This window comes from Phalacrocorax carbo, chromosome 27, assembly GCF_963921805.1.
Source record: "Phalacrocorax carbo chromosome 27, bPhaCar2.1, whole genome shotgun sequence".
Lineage (NCBI taxonomy): Eukaryota > Metazoa > Chordata > Aves > Suliformes > Phalacrocoracidae > Phalacrocorax > Phalacrocorax carbo.
The window spans coordinates 1,291,277-1,305,285 of record NC_087539.1 but is presented as its reverse complement, the minus strand read 5'-3'; the positions used below and the strand labels follow the sequence as shown (position 1 = coordinate 1,305,285).

Genomic DNA, 14,009 nt, shown 5'->3' with positions numbered 1-14,009 from the left:
GATACTTCCAGAAGATTTCAGTCAGGGCAGCTGTCTGGTAACGCAGAGCTGTGGATAGTGGTCCTTGAGCACCAGGACAAAGGGGGTTTCTGTGCTTTCATCCTTTGAGTATGAGTTGTGAGAGATGCTGCAAAGTAAGAAACAGGGGAGTTGAATGGGGAGCTCTCGTGCGTAAAATGGAATTCTGGCAGACACAGCGAGGTTGGTTTTAAATTGCTCACAGGGGATATGGCAAAGGCTTTTAAGAAGAACTTTGAAGGGGAAAAAAATCCCCAGAAAAATCTGCGAGGAATGCTGTTAGTGAAAAGGCTTAAAGAATGTTTGCCTAGATGGCACCAACTGGAAGGGAGACTTGGAATACCGTTAGACCTGTTCTGATTGTGTGTGCTGCGTGGAAACAGACCCCACGTGTGTGCACTAATTGTTGGAAGTTTGGGAAATATTTTAAGCCTGTTGTATCATGAGCATGTAACAACTCTGAAGCAAATTGGGGGAGGATATCAGACTTCTTCAAGAGAATATGCCGGTTTCCAAGTCACATTCAGGAGGCACTTAAGCTTCTTTGTGGCTGGTATCTTGGAAGATGATACCTAGAGCTTTTAGAAGAGATACCTCATATATACTCTGCAAATACACTGCACTTATTTCTAGGTTATTTTACAGACAATTTTAAAAACAAAATTATGTAAAGTCACAGTGGTACATTTTCTTTCTTTCCAGGGTCTGTTTCCTCATGTGATGCCTTCCTGAGCTTGTTTCAGAGCCATGGGCTTAAACCAGAGGCAATTTGTCCATGTGCCACATCTCCAGAAGCAATGACTATTGCAATACGGAGGTAATGGGCCTACAGCATTGCAGTCTATTTGCTAGATTAAGTGATCCAGGCTGAGGTTTGTTCACACATCGGTTGGCCATAGTTGACTTAAGCGTGTAATAAACTCCACTGACACTGTGTGTGCTCAGGTACTCAAGCAGCTAAGTTGTTAAACGTTTCTCCTACGATACAAGTGCTTTTTTCCCCTCTAAGATGTGTGACAGCTCAACAGCACCCGTAAGAACTGTGCGCTGCTTTTTCCTAATCGTGATTTACACAGCTCGCATGGTATTCCTGAATCTGAGATTAAAACTGATATCACTTTGGACAGTCATTTTCATAGTCTCTTTCTGTCCATTGCTGCCTTCTGTAATAAATAGCCCTGTAATCATCTGGCCTGGGAGCTAGTGTTTCACATGGAGGAAGCTAAAGAGCTGGAAGAAGAGTCGCACTTGCCCAAGAACACGGTTTCTTAGTTATTGATCAATGTGGCTCTTCTGGGAGGCAGCCTCTACTGCCATCTCACAGTTTTAAATTCATTATGCAAAAAAGAGACACTGAAATATGCCTATTTCTGTTGCTGCGATATCTTCATCCGAGTCTAATAACAGCCTGTATGCCTGATTTAGTGTATTGATTTTGTGTCCTTCAAAGGCCGGGGGTCCCCGGGGCACCTCTGCCTGGAAGAGCCATCCTGTCCATGAACGGGCTGAGCTTTGGTGTGATTCGTGTCAACACTGAAGATAAAAACTCTGCTCTCACTGTCCAGGATGTTGGGCACGTGATGCCAGGAGGTAAAAAATGTGCAGGAGTCCCCTGTAAGGCCAATGTTGTAGAAAAAGAACGGTTCGGTGTGCTCTGCCATATTCAGCCTCGGCGCTGGGGAGGTTAGGCAGTCCCCGTTCAGTGCTGTCATACCTGTCGCTGTTAAATGTGTTGGTCCTTATCCAAGGCAAATTGTGTGCTGTTTTAACAATGCGTAATTTGTCCTAGGAATGATGTGTATTGTGAAACCTGATGGAGCCCCTCAGCTCTGTAAAACGGATGAGATTGGTGAAATCTGCGTTAGCTCCAGGGCAGGAGGAATGATGTATTATGGGCTGACGGGGGTGACAAAGAATACATTTGAGGTACGTGTGGTAGAATGCATCTTTCCCCATTTCCTGTGTAGAACTGATAGCCTTGGATAATCTCTTGATTTTGTAACTTAAGCATTAATGTTTTTTTTCAAAAGATACCCTGGAAAAACTCATTACAATTAGATATATTCAGTGTTCCCCTTGCATAAAGGTCTCCCACAGTGCTAAAACAATGGCTGTACCAAGGATTCCCTCCCCTTCTCATCGCTTCACTCGCATATAGTGCAATTCTTGATGTGGGGAATGTTCTTCTATCCTCGGGCAAATCCACTTTGCCTCCAGTGTCCTCCCTTCTGTTGCAGGTCATTCCTGTGAACTCGGCTGGCTCTCCGGTGGGCGATGTGCCGTTTGTCCGTTCCGGCTTGCTGGGGTTTGTTGGACCCGTACGTAATACAGTATTTGAGCTTGCATTGCTGCATTCGTGTTTTCATGCTAATAGCCTAGAACGTTTAAAAGACAAGCACTCGGGTCCAGAGGCATGTGTGAGGATAGTTTGCTGTGGATAAGATAGCTGAGAGTTAACGGCTTTGCCTGAGCCAGCAGGAACCCTTCCTTTTGCAGCACGTTGTCGTTACAGTGCCTTACTGTGTTGCTTGTTATGTTTTTTGATTGCAAATTCTTCTAAAACCAAGCATAAGAAGCTTTTTGTGTGGCAGTTCTGCTACGCGTGCTGGAGTTCCTTGTCTCACGGCTGCGATGCTTCTGGCTTAGTCATAAATGACGTAATTTAAAGAGAAAGAAAACATGTTTTATACAAATTCCATTGATCTAGCCATAGTTATGAAATACGCGAGTCATCCGAGTCATCCAAGTCATCTGAATATCCACTTTATGTAAGTTGCTCACTGATACCTTTTTATCTTTCAGGGCAGTTTGGTGTTTGTGGTTGGAAAAATGGATGGATTGCTGACAGTTAGCGGGCGTAGACATAACGCCGATGACATCGTCGCGACTGGGTTGGCAGTGGAGTCAATAAAAACAGTTTACAGAGGAAGGTTAGCAAAATAAACCTTGCCCCTGCCCATAGGCTTCTGCACGTAATGTCGTGAAACAGGATCTTTAGTACCATCTTCGATTTCTCTCCAGTGACTGGTTGGTTTGGGTGGCTCGGTTAAAGTAAATACGGTTTTGGTTTAGTCAGTAATTGGCCTGATTCTGCCCAGCACAGGTTTGTGTTCCTCAGTATCCTCTCTGGCTTTTCATCACGTCTGTGTACTTGAGGGGAAGGAATCAAGTGACAGGATAAGTCAGCCGCACGGAGAATTTAGTTCTCTGTCTCTGTGGCATTTGCTTTTAAGTCTCTGTGGTAGTTAGCTGCTGGCTGGTGCTCTGCAGCAAGGAAGAGTTTCATTAATGTCCAAAGACACTTAATTTTATTTAGCAGTTGTGGATATAAGTTTCTAGATCCTCGGGCAGGGATGGAGCTCATGTCTCTAAGACTTAACAGGAGATTTTAAGCCCCCTACATCATGTAGATACTTTTAAAGCTTTTATTGCATTGGTGCATTGCCACAGGCTGGCACAGAAATGTGAGAGGACAGGGGGCTATGCTATATAGAACCTTCCTCGGAGGGTGGAATGAATCCCTTACTTCACAAAGTCTTCCCTTTTTGACTCAATTTTAATTCTCTAATGTCTCTTCTCTGTCTTTGCCCACGGGAGTTTTTTACGAGTTCTGTCTCTAGACTGTTGCCTTGGCTTCTCATTCCCAAGGAGTGAAACTGGAATTTGTGCCAGTATGGCTCTCCCCTTTTCCTTAGGATTGCTGTGTTCTCAGTATCCATCTTCTACGATGAGAGGATTGTGGTGGTTGCAGAGCAGAGGCCAGATGCATCTGAAGAGGACAGTTTTCAGTGGATGAGTCGAGTGCTGCAGGTAAGCCCGCTTACATGGGTGGACACAGTGAGTTTGTGCAGCATTTCGGTGCGTGGGCAGATAAGAGGCCATCAGCACGCCCCAGATGGAAAGAGCACAGGCTCACAATCCCTCTTGGCACAAGGTGTTTTTACAGGGTCACAAGCTGGGTACATCTGCTGCATACAAGCTGTTCTGTTATGTCCTGCAGGTCCTGGGAAAGCGGCTGCCACACAGAGCAGCGTAGGCTCTGACAAGGTGGTCAGCGTTATGCTAGCAAGGTGACTGTGTAGAGAAATACAGTTGTCTCTCAGCACTGCAAAGCAGATCCGATGCTCAAGCTTAGGAGTTCTGTTTTTAGTCTCGGATCATGCTGGTGCTCAAAGTTATGCTTTAAAGCCACCCTTACCTTTGGAGGTTCATTTTCAGCAGGGAGACAGTAAGCAGAGAAAGGTTAAAACAGCTGAATGAGTATAGTCCTAAGAAAGTAGAATGAGTAGCAAATACTTACTTTAAGAGCTGCCTGCGTTGCATGTACGTCATTCTTGGGAACGGCGTTCCAGGTAGTGAAGTATGCAAACTGGGAAGAAAAATCAGGGAAGTACCCGGTGGTCTGAATAATGTATTAGATGCCTGAATGCTGAGGCAGACAAAAAGGAACAGAGAGATGGTTCAGAGGAGACAGATGGATAAAATTCTGAGATCAAAATCATATGATTCATCAAGCAACTGTGTATATTTTGGGATTTTGGTCATGAAGGATTTAAAAGTGGATGTCTTGTGTGTGAAATGAACTATAAAGGCAGGGATGCGAACAAGCACTTCGCTCTTACCGTAGGGCGCTCTGACGTTACAGAGGTGAGGTGGAATGATAGCGACTGACTTGCTCCCCACTGCCTGCTGAATGCAGGGATTTGTTGTGCAGGATGTCAGAGCAGCCAGTAAGAGCAGACTGTCTCCAGTAGTACCAAGAATTCAAGTGACCATCTTTCCTTTCTCTAGGCAATTGACAGCATTCACCAAGTGGGTGTATACTGCCTTGCTCTTGTGCCAGCCAATACGTTGCCAAAAACTCCCTTGGGAGGGATCCATATCTCTCAAACTAAACAGCACTTTCTGGAGGGCTCTCTGCATCCGTGCAACATCCTCATGTGCCCACACACGTGTGTGACGAACTTGCCAAAACCCAGGCAGAAACAACCAGGTGAGACGAGCCCCTCTTATTTAATGTCAGTAAACTGAAGATCACGGTCTCAGACCTGGGAAGCTGTGTGATGCCTCCGATGCTGAGTGCCCTACTTACTGGGGACTAGAGCTTGGCTTGTGCCTGTGGCTGGGGCGTGTTTGAGGCCTCTCTTTGCGTGTGTCAGTCAGGAATTTTGATTCCTACCTTTGAACTCATTGGGATTCTCTCTGCTGATGAATAGGAGACTAGCAATGCCTTCTGAACTCTATCAGTGCGGATTCATTACCTCTCCTCTGGCACCCGAGCCCAGGAGCAGTGGGACGCTACAGAGAATCCTCGGACCTTTGCTGTCCTGCAGATTGTAGTTCTAGGCCAGCTCCTTCCTATTTGCATTAAAAGTCCAGATTTCACATGGCTGTTCTTTATCGACAGGCGTTGGCCCTGCCTCTGTGATGGTGGGGAACCTGGTTGCTGGGAAGCGTATTGCTCAAGCCTCTGGAAGAGATCTTGGTCAAATAGAAGACAACGATTTAGTTAAAAAGGTAAATCAGTATTTGCTACAACTAAAGAATGGGAAAAGAATTTATCCTACAGCCGAATGCAAAGCAACAACGTGAAGTGGACTTAAGTACTGCCTCTGACGTAGAAGCAGTAGTGTTTAATTACTGCCTCTCTGTTTCAGCACCAGTTCCTGACAGAGGTATTGCAGTGGAGAGCTCAAACAACTCCTGACCACCCACTCTTCCTTTTATTAAATGCCAAGGTAAAGTCACTGCTGAGCTGTTTGTTTTTAAGGTCCACAGCATGTTATTCAGCGCAAGTTTGAGGCCATGTTTAAGATCTTTTGCTCACTCCAGTGTCCTCTATTTAGTCTCTGTATCAGATTTTGCCCATGGATTTGTAACTTAAAATTTGAACCTTTGAACCAATAGGTCACTTCATCTAAATGACTGTCATGCTTCAGTGCTTCATTTTAAAACTGAGCGTGTTTGTAGGTCCCACTGGTTCCTGTATCATTTAATGGTGTATCCCTGTTGAGTATATTCTGGCAAGGTTCTGGTGCAAGAAGACCTGAACTGACTCCCTGGAAGGTAGAATTTTCTAGAGCAGATCTAACTCCATCTCTATCTTTTTGATAGTGTAGTGGATAAATGGCTCACTGAATGCCAGCAGCCTATAGCTATAGATAACTAGTAGCTATAGACTGACGCTAGCAAGCAAGTTGGGGTTTGGTTTTTTGCAGCCACAGCCATTTTACTGACACACGTGTTGTGCCAGGCCTTATTTAGAGCACGTTTGTCTCCTTTCAAGGGAACCACTGTGTGCACAGCCACCTGCCTCCAGCTGCACAAAAAAGCTGAGAGAATTGCATCAGTTCTGTGTGACAAAGGACATCTCAATGCAGGAGACAATGTGGTGCTTCTTTATCCTCCTGGTAAGCAAGTTTTAATAATGAGTGCATCCCACTGTGGGAACGCAGCGTGGTCTGTCTTTGAAATCTCATCGAGATCTGGAAATATAGGAGGGATCGTTGAAACAGCGATACCTGAGGGACTGCATAACTCACTGATCTAGTGTTGACTCCAGAGAGGGCTGTTGTAATGTCTTACAGTATCAGGACTCAAACTTTGATTCTCTAGAGTTTTGGAAAAGCCAATTTTTACCTTCTCGCTCCTGGCTAAATCTTGCTGTGTCGTCATGTTTAGAATAAAAACTCCAAAGGCAACGATGTGTTCACTGCAAAATTATTAGAAACTTGTGACCACACCGCATGTACTGGAGAGCTGCGCTCCTCACCCTGCCAGAGGCTCCTCAGCTCCCCGGTCTATTCAGATCTTGTTTGTCTGAGGTCATGGTGCCACTTGGCAGCTTTTCGTCCAGGGAAAGCACGTAGTTTGCGATGAGAAATGGCAGGGTGGCTTCTGGTAGAGACCAGTGCTCTCGCCTTCAGCTGTGCAGAAAACGGGCGCTTCATCTGAGACTGTTGGGTGCCTTTGCTACAGCGGGAGGCTGGGAACAGCGGGAAGTGCCGGCTGCCTGCTGTGGCTGGTAGCACACAGCTTAATCGCTTGGCGTGTGTAAGACGCTCACTGCTAGTGAGAGGTGCTTCCTGGTGTGTGTTCTTGCCCTGCCGGACAGTTCTGTTTTGTCCTGACTGACTTTTGAGTCATTTGACCCCTGGAACATTCTTTTCCTGTAAGATGGATATGGTTTGCCATGTGGTCAGTCTTCTCTACTTTCCCAGTCCCCTACCCAAAGCTTTCTTAGCTTCCTTGTTGTGCCACCCTCGGTGTTGGAACCGTTTATGTTGCACATCTGTGCTGTGGAAGTGACTAGTGCGTGTACCTTCTTCTAATGGAAATTGTGACCGATGCTTGGAGAAGAAATCCTCGGGGAAAGGCTGGTGTCACCAGGGTGTCCATCCACCAGTGTCCTACACTACAGCCTGTCGTGTCCTTGCAGGCATTGAGCTAATCACCGCGTTCTATGGCTGTTTGTACGCTGGCTGCATCCCCGTGACCGTGAGACCACCTCATGCTCAGAGCCTCACTGCTACTCTGCCCACTGTGCGAATGATCGTGGAAGTGAGTAACGGGGCTGGAGCTGAGAGCATGGCTGGAGCACTCTTGCTGCGGCCTCTCAGACCCGAGTGGTTAACACAGCTGTCCGCACTCCCATGCTGTTTACATGACAGCAGTGATTGAAGCACATCTTATGACTGAAGGACAGCGTCTACATGCATAAAATGCAAGAGAGAACCTCCTCTCCTTGTGTGGCGAGACAAATTGCTATGAAACGGGTGGTTTCTGAGAGATACTGGTGTGATGTTAGCACGTAAAATTTCACATTGACGCTCCTTACTGCTGAGCGAGTGCAGATCCTGCTTTTAGTCCAAGCCCAGTAAGCAGGAAAGGATGCCTCCCCATTATAACCATGGGGAGAAAGCCAGATGCAGACTATGTAATGTTCTCACCTGCTCTGAAGGTCCTGTTGTGGTTATTTGCATTTTAGTCTGCATGTGGGGTTTTAATGAACGAAGAGTAGAGAGCAGTGTTGCAAAAGGCAAAGAAATTAATGCAAGTTTGTCAGGGGAAGCTGGCTACAGATGGTAAAACACGCTCTCTGAACGTCAGATCTTGCAATGACAGTGCCCCTGGGACGTGCTTTTGTCTGTCTCTTTTTTTAGTAAGTGTTTGTCTTTTCAGGTCAGTAAAGCTGCCTGTATTCTCACAACCCAGACCTTAATGAGACTACTGAAATCCAGAGAGGCAGCTGCTGCTGTCGATGTGAAAACCTGGCCAACCATCATTGACACAGGTGCGGTCCATGGGCTAAAAGACTTATTGGAGTTCTGTGTAGGCGTTACCATTGACTTCCAAAGGGACTGTCCCCCATTTCGGGTGCTAACTGGATGGCTCTTCAGAATTTGTTTGAATATTTAGAAGAACAGTCCAAGATACAAGCTAGGTCTGCCCTTGTTCTCTGGCACCTCTTCTGCATTTCTTGAGGTATGCATGGAAAAGAGTTTTACTGCAAAGCCACGTTGCGGACAACTGTTAATTTCCTTAAGACATGAGCAAGTTGGTCTCTTCTCCCTTTTCCTGAGAATAAATAATTTTCTACAAGGGAACTTTGGCAAGAATCTGGTCATATACTAGTCTGTTGCTTTTAGAAAGAGAATTAATAGAAAGCTTTATCGTCCATCTCTGACTTCTTGAAAGTTGTGTTCTCCTTTCAAATACCAGTTCAGTAATCAAAAGTTAACCACGTTTGTTCCTTTCTTGTGCAGATGACTTGCCCAGGAAGCGGCTGTCTCAGATCTATAAGCCACCTACGCCTGAAATGTTAGCATATCTAGATTTTAGTGTTTCCACGACAGGCATGCTTACGGGAGTAAAGGTACAGTAAAATGGTTTCAGAAGACTGGGAGGGGGCGGGTTGGTGTCTTGTCTTTGGCTGATGCTCTGAACCACCTCTCCCCTCAACCTCCACCAAAGCTGGCTCTTGTAGCTTAAATGAAGACTATGCTTTTCTGCCAGTAAAGCTACGGCTTCGCTGCAGACAATGCAGTGTGACTTGTTGCAGAACTAATTCTTCAGCACAGTAGGAAGACGGGTCTCTACAGTGGGCATCAGGAATTCTGCTGCTGCCTCCCACTGGAGAGCTGCCTGTTAGGAGAGCAGCGAGCGATGCGAGTAGCGTAGCCGTGAGCTTCTGCCTCCGCCCCACCAAGAGCAGAGTAGGAATGCAGTTGGCAGAGAAGAGGATAAGAAACTAAAAAATGAAAGCCTTAAGACTGTCATTAATGATCAGCTGGGTTTGGAGTCCGAGACACCAAAGCTTTTAAGCAATAGCTATCGGTATCACTGTCTCTGGTTTGCTGTGGCTCAGAGGGCTCTGCAGCGCGCTCCCTCTGCTATGGAAGGTAAAGGAAGAAGCAGCAGAGTTCATGGAGAGGTGTTAGCAGGGCAAACCTGTCTTTATTCTTACCTACCTGTCTTGATGAAGTCTATTTTGAGTCCTTGAATTGCAGCGCAGTTTCTCTGTCTCTGCTGTTGCAGATGTCCCACGCAGCAGTGAGTGGCCTTTGCAGGGCAATCAAGCTTCAGTGTGAGCTCTACTCCTCTCGGCAGATTGCAATTTGTCTTGACCCCTATTGTGGACTAGGTTTTGTGCTCTGGTGCCTTTGCAGGTATGGCTTCTGAGGGAAAAAGGAAAAGATTAACTCTTGGCTGGTTAGAAATGGGAAATGGCAGTCCACATCTTTATCTGATGTAATTACAGACAGATTATGTTGACATTACCAAAATGACTAATTTACAGGAAGGGGAGAATTTGTCTTTGAACTGACAATAATATGTTCCCTTTTCCTGCAAATTAGCAAGATGTTATCCTATCTTGATTATGCGTATTTGTGCTGCCAAATATTACTGGCTCCAGAATGTTTCTCTTGCCTTTCTTCCTTGATTATATGTTGCAGTAAGGGAGTTTTCATTCTGTAGACTGTGTGGTTGAGCCTGTTCTCTTCCTTCACTCTGACAGCGCACGTGCACGTTTGTGTGTGTACAGATTGTTATTCTTGTACAGTAAGTTGTATTTTTAAAACGATGTTGCTACAGAAGGGGGGCACGGGAGCTGTGATCGGTTTGCCTCAGATGCAGCGTCCCACGGCCCGCTTTTGGTCTAGCAGGAGTGTAACGTGAAAATACAGTAAATATTAATGTAAAGCTAACTGCACACTGCACAAAAATGTTTTTCTCCCTTCATGTTCTTCGCAGTGTGTATTCTGGACACCAGTCAATTTTAATTCCTCCTATGGAGCTGGAATCCAACCTTTTTCTCTGGTTATCTACTGTCAGCCAGTATAAAATAAGGGACACTTTCTGTTCCTATTCAGTCATGGAACTGTGCACAAAGGGACTTGGAAACCAAGTTGAAATGTTAAAGGTAAGAAATGTTTCCTGAATGTTATGTTACATGAATTAAGGAAATTGTGGTAGTAAAGCAAAGCCGCGCGACAGTGAAATACGAGTTTTCGTGGTGCACAGGTCCCCAGTCCATGGCTTGCTCCAAAAGCAAAAGCAACAAAAAAATGTTTGCAGGCCCAGGAAATCAAAAGGATTGAAACCGAGCAGGGCGTATGTGTTGCAGTGTAGGCAGTGAGCGTCAGAGACTGCTGGGCAAACCCTGAAGAGAGGGTGCCAGCAGCAGAATGCGATGCAGAAGAAGTGCTTATATAACAGTCTGCAGTGAAGGCTCAGACCAGCGCATGATGTAAAGCACACGCGTTAGGCGATTTGCTAAATAGAGGTGTTTTCTCCTTGGAGATGAGAGGAAGGAAAAAAAAATAGCTACATAAAACACTTGAGCTGGCTTTGTGCATGGGGTTTGCTGAAATAGTGTGCCCCATCTATGGGATTACGGGTCAGTCTTGGTCTGTTGGTGGCGGAGTTCTGAAGGTGTCCGCTTTGCTGTGTGTCACCAGTTAAACAGAATGACGCACTGGTTCGAACAGCTGGCTGGTGCTGCTCAGTGCATTCATGAAATAATAACCTCTAGAAATAATAACGGATGCGGTCCCAGTGTTGTTGAAGACTCGGTGTAATCCCAGTAAATGTGACTTTGCTCTCACTTGATTTGGTTTCCATCTATATAAATAGGGAATAACAGGTGTAATCTTGGCTGCAAAGCACTGCAGAAGCGCGTGATGCTACGTTCTGTAGCGGAGGAAGAAGCGCTGTAAACGCGTATTTTGTTCCAGCAGTGTTTCTAGGCTCTGGTCAGACACATTTTATAATTACAAACAGAAGCTGAAGAGAAGCAATCACTTGAATACAAGAGCGGGGTTTGTCCTGCATTTCTTGAGTGATTTCTTTGGGATTCCAGGGATAAAAAGCAAATATCGCTTCTTGTGAGGGCGCAGATCTTGGTGTGGTGTGGCAGAGGTAATTTACACATACAGTCCTTTGCGCTCATTTCTGTCTTTCCCAGGCACGAGGAATTAATCTGTCCTGTGTCCGGACTTGCGTGGTAGTTGCAGAGGAACGGCCGCGAGTTTCTCTCACTCATTCCTTCTCCAAACTCTTCAAAGACATTGGCCTGTCATCCCGTGCTGTGAGCACCACCTTCGGATCACGAGTCAACGTTGCTATCTGTTTACAGGTAACGCCAGTGCTTTCTAGGGCACGTGCTGTCACTGGCATGGGATTTCCAGATTCGGTCAGAATCGGCCGACTTCCTGATCCGCACACGCTCCGCGTTGTTAGCGTAGCCCAACATCTGCGTTGTCGAGAAGAGCTGGCACAAGATTTAAGCAGCTTCTCTTGTTTTCAACTGTCAGATTATATCACAGATGCTCAAAACAACTGAAAACATGACATTAGCGAACGGTTTATTTCCACGTAAACAACGACTAGTTGCCCCAGGGCTGACAGCCGAGAGTGCTCGCTCGGGCTGTCCCCACAGCAGCTCCCCCCTCCCCAGAGATGCATCCCACACTGGTCTTACACTTGGCATGGAGAGAAAATGGCCTGTTTGCTGAAGTGCTTCCCTTGGTGCAGCTGCCAAGGCAGGGAATATGAATTTTCTTGCCAGTAAGAAACCCCTGGAAAGGTTTATGAGCTCAGACAGGAGTTACCCCGACCTCTGTAGATACATTAATTTTTTCTTTTAAATGTTAACTCTGCAGGGAACATCTGGGCCTGATCCCACCACGGTGTATGTAGATCTGAAATCCTTGAGGCATGACAGGTACAGTAAGTTTACTTAAACCTATTTAATGACTATAAAATGTTGTGACGTTACTGAGCTGTCACACCTCTCAGTAGACTCCAGCTCTTTTTTTCCCTGACAATGTTTTCTTTACCTCCAGAGTACGTCTAGTGGAAAGGGGAGCTCCACAAAGCCTGCTACTTTCAGAGTCTGGGAAGGTAATTTCACGTTATTACCTGGCACGCAGCATCCGATGGCCATCCATTTGGGTTTGCGCCCTTTGCACTGTAGGTGTGTAGCTAGGAAATGTAGTCCTGTGGCGTGGCAGGAGAAGAGGTGACAGCTGGTTACGCTGTTCCTCTGGAAAGCTAGTTCGATGTGTAGTAACGAAGCTGTTGATTGAGGAGCATGCTTTGCCGGAACAGTGGGGAGAACTGGTTCTGCTTACAGTGAGTGAACCGTACCAAAAGTGTCTGCTGACGTACCCTGAATCAGCATGCCTTTGAGATTTACTGTCGTTCTTATTCCCTTCTTTAAATGGATTAACAAAAAGATGTTTCCTGGTAGTTTTTAACATTGAATTCTTCAAAATGAAGGGGTAGCAACATCTATGGGCCCAGAATCCCTTACCTGCATGGCTCTTGAGTCACGAAATACCCCCGTACCGTTAGCGTACTTCAGGGTATGCGTCCAGGCACGTTTTGTACCTGTTGGTAATTTCTGTGGGTGAAAGCATGCCTTTCTGGGGGTATGAACGAACAGCCTTTGTGTTGTAGCCGTGCGGGAAGACACGAATTACATATTCCTTCTTGTGATCCTTAGATTTTACCTGGCGTCAAAGTAGTCATTGTTAACCCAGAGACAAAAGGGCCTCTTGGAGACTCTCATCTTGGGGAGGTAAGCGCAGATTTCGCTATTTGGGTAGCTTCTCCTGTTGTCGGCTCCTTGAGCTGAATTCTCTCTGTTTGATTATGTAAGTTCCTGGGTGACAGTTTGTGAGTGGTAAAACTTGCAGGGCTCTTCAAGCTGAATTCCTGCTGGAGTGTTCAGAATTTGGGTGCGTTATTTTACTGTCAAGTTTAAAGAAAAAGAAAGCCTGCTAGAAAAGGCGGCTTCTACCACTCTGACTGTTGCGTAACTGGCTTCCAAATAATCTCATTTACATTTTGCTCTCCTTATCTCGATGACACACCAGTATATTTGATCTGTTTTGATAGATTATTATCAAATTTTGGACTTCACGTTATAAAAATCCGCAGTTTATTTACTCAGTTAATCCCCAGTTTACAGGCAGTAGGACAGTAGATCCGCAAGACCCGTTTTTAAGATTCTGCAGGATATTTGGAGGTTTGAGCTAAATGCAAAACACTTTTTTACCTGGAAAATCTTAAACTGTAACAAGAAAGTTCTCTTTTTATCTGTCACCCCATCATTTTAAACCTCAACAGATGCTCTGGTTTTGTAGCGTGTGGACCTGACTGTGTTTCCACTTCCTGTACAGATTTGGGTTAATAGTCCGCACACGGCCAGCGGCTACTATACTATCTACGACAACGAAACCCTTCAAGCCGATCATTTCAACACTCGTCTGAGCTTTGGCGATGCTGCCCAGACGCTTTGGGCTCGGACTGGATACCTTGGTTTTGTTCGTCGGACAGAGCTCACAGCTGCCAGCGGAGGTATGGCAGAAATGGTTCTTTAGCTTCGAAATGAAGAGTTTTCTTTCATAATGTGCAGCGATTAAGTCCTGATCTGCATGTCTGGATACAGGAGATGCTTTGTTTTATCTGAATTCCACTTCTTT

At 45.7% G+C, this 14,009-nt stretch overlaps 1 protein-coding gene across 2 annotated transcripts in view; it reads left to right on the top strand.

Annotated features, from left to right (window-relative positions):
- DIP2B (disco interacting protein 2 homolog B) overlaps positions 1–14,009 on the top strand; it is a 69,713-nt gene that overhangs the window by 51,086 nt on the left and 4,618 nt on the right. For both annotated transcript variants that reach the window (XM_064474282.1, XM_064474281.1), the window contains exons 17-36: positions 721–835; positions 1,469–1,608; positions 1,808–1,944; positions 2,256–2,336; positions 2,821–2,948; positions 3,714–3,828; positions 4,810–5,011; positions 5,426–5,535; positions 5,676–5,756; positions 6,305–6,428; positions 7,457–7,578; positions 8,200–8,311; positions 8,784–8,893; positions 9,556–9,686; positions 10,273–10,441; positions 11,486–11,656; positions 12,183–12,244; positions 12,366–12,423; positions 13,028–13,102; positions 13,707–13,884. In XM_064474282.1, coding sequence (XP_064330352.1) covers positions 721–835; positions 1,469–1,608; positions 1,808–1,944; positions 2,256–2,336; positions 2,821–2,948; positions 3,714–3,828; positions 4,810–5,011; positions 5,426–5,535; positions 5,676–5,756; positions 6,305–6,428; positions 7,457–7,578; positions 8,200–8,311; positions 8,784–8,893; positions 9,556–9,686; positions 10,273–10,441; positions 11,486–11,656; positions 12,183–12,244; positions 12,366–12,423; positions 13,028–13,102; positions 13,707–13,884 — 2,421 coding nt within the window. The remainder of the gene's footprint in view (positions 1–720; positions 836–1,468; positions 1,609–1,807; positions 1,945–2,255; positions 2,337–2,820; positions 2,949–3,713; positions 3,829–4,809; positions 5,012–5,425; positions 5,536–5,675; positions 5,757–6,304; positions 6,429–7,456; positions 7,579–8,199; positions 8,312–8,783; positions 8,894–9,555; positions 9,687–10,272; positions 10,442–11,485; positions 11,657–12,182; positions 12,245–12,365; positions 12,424–13,027; positions 13,103–13,706; positions 13,885–14,009) is intronic.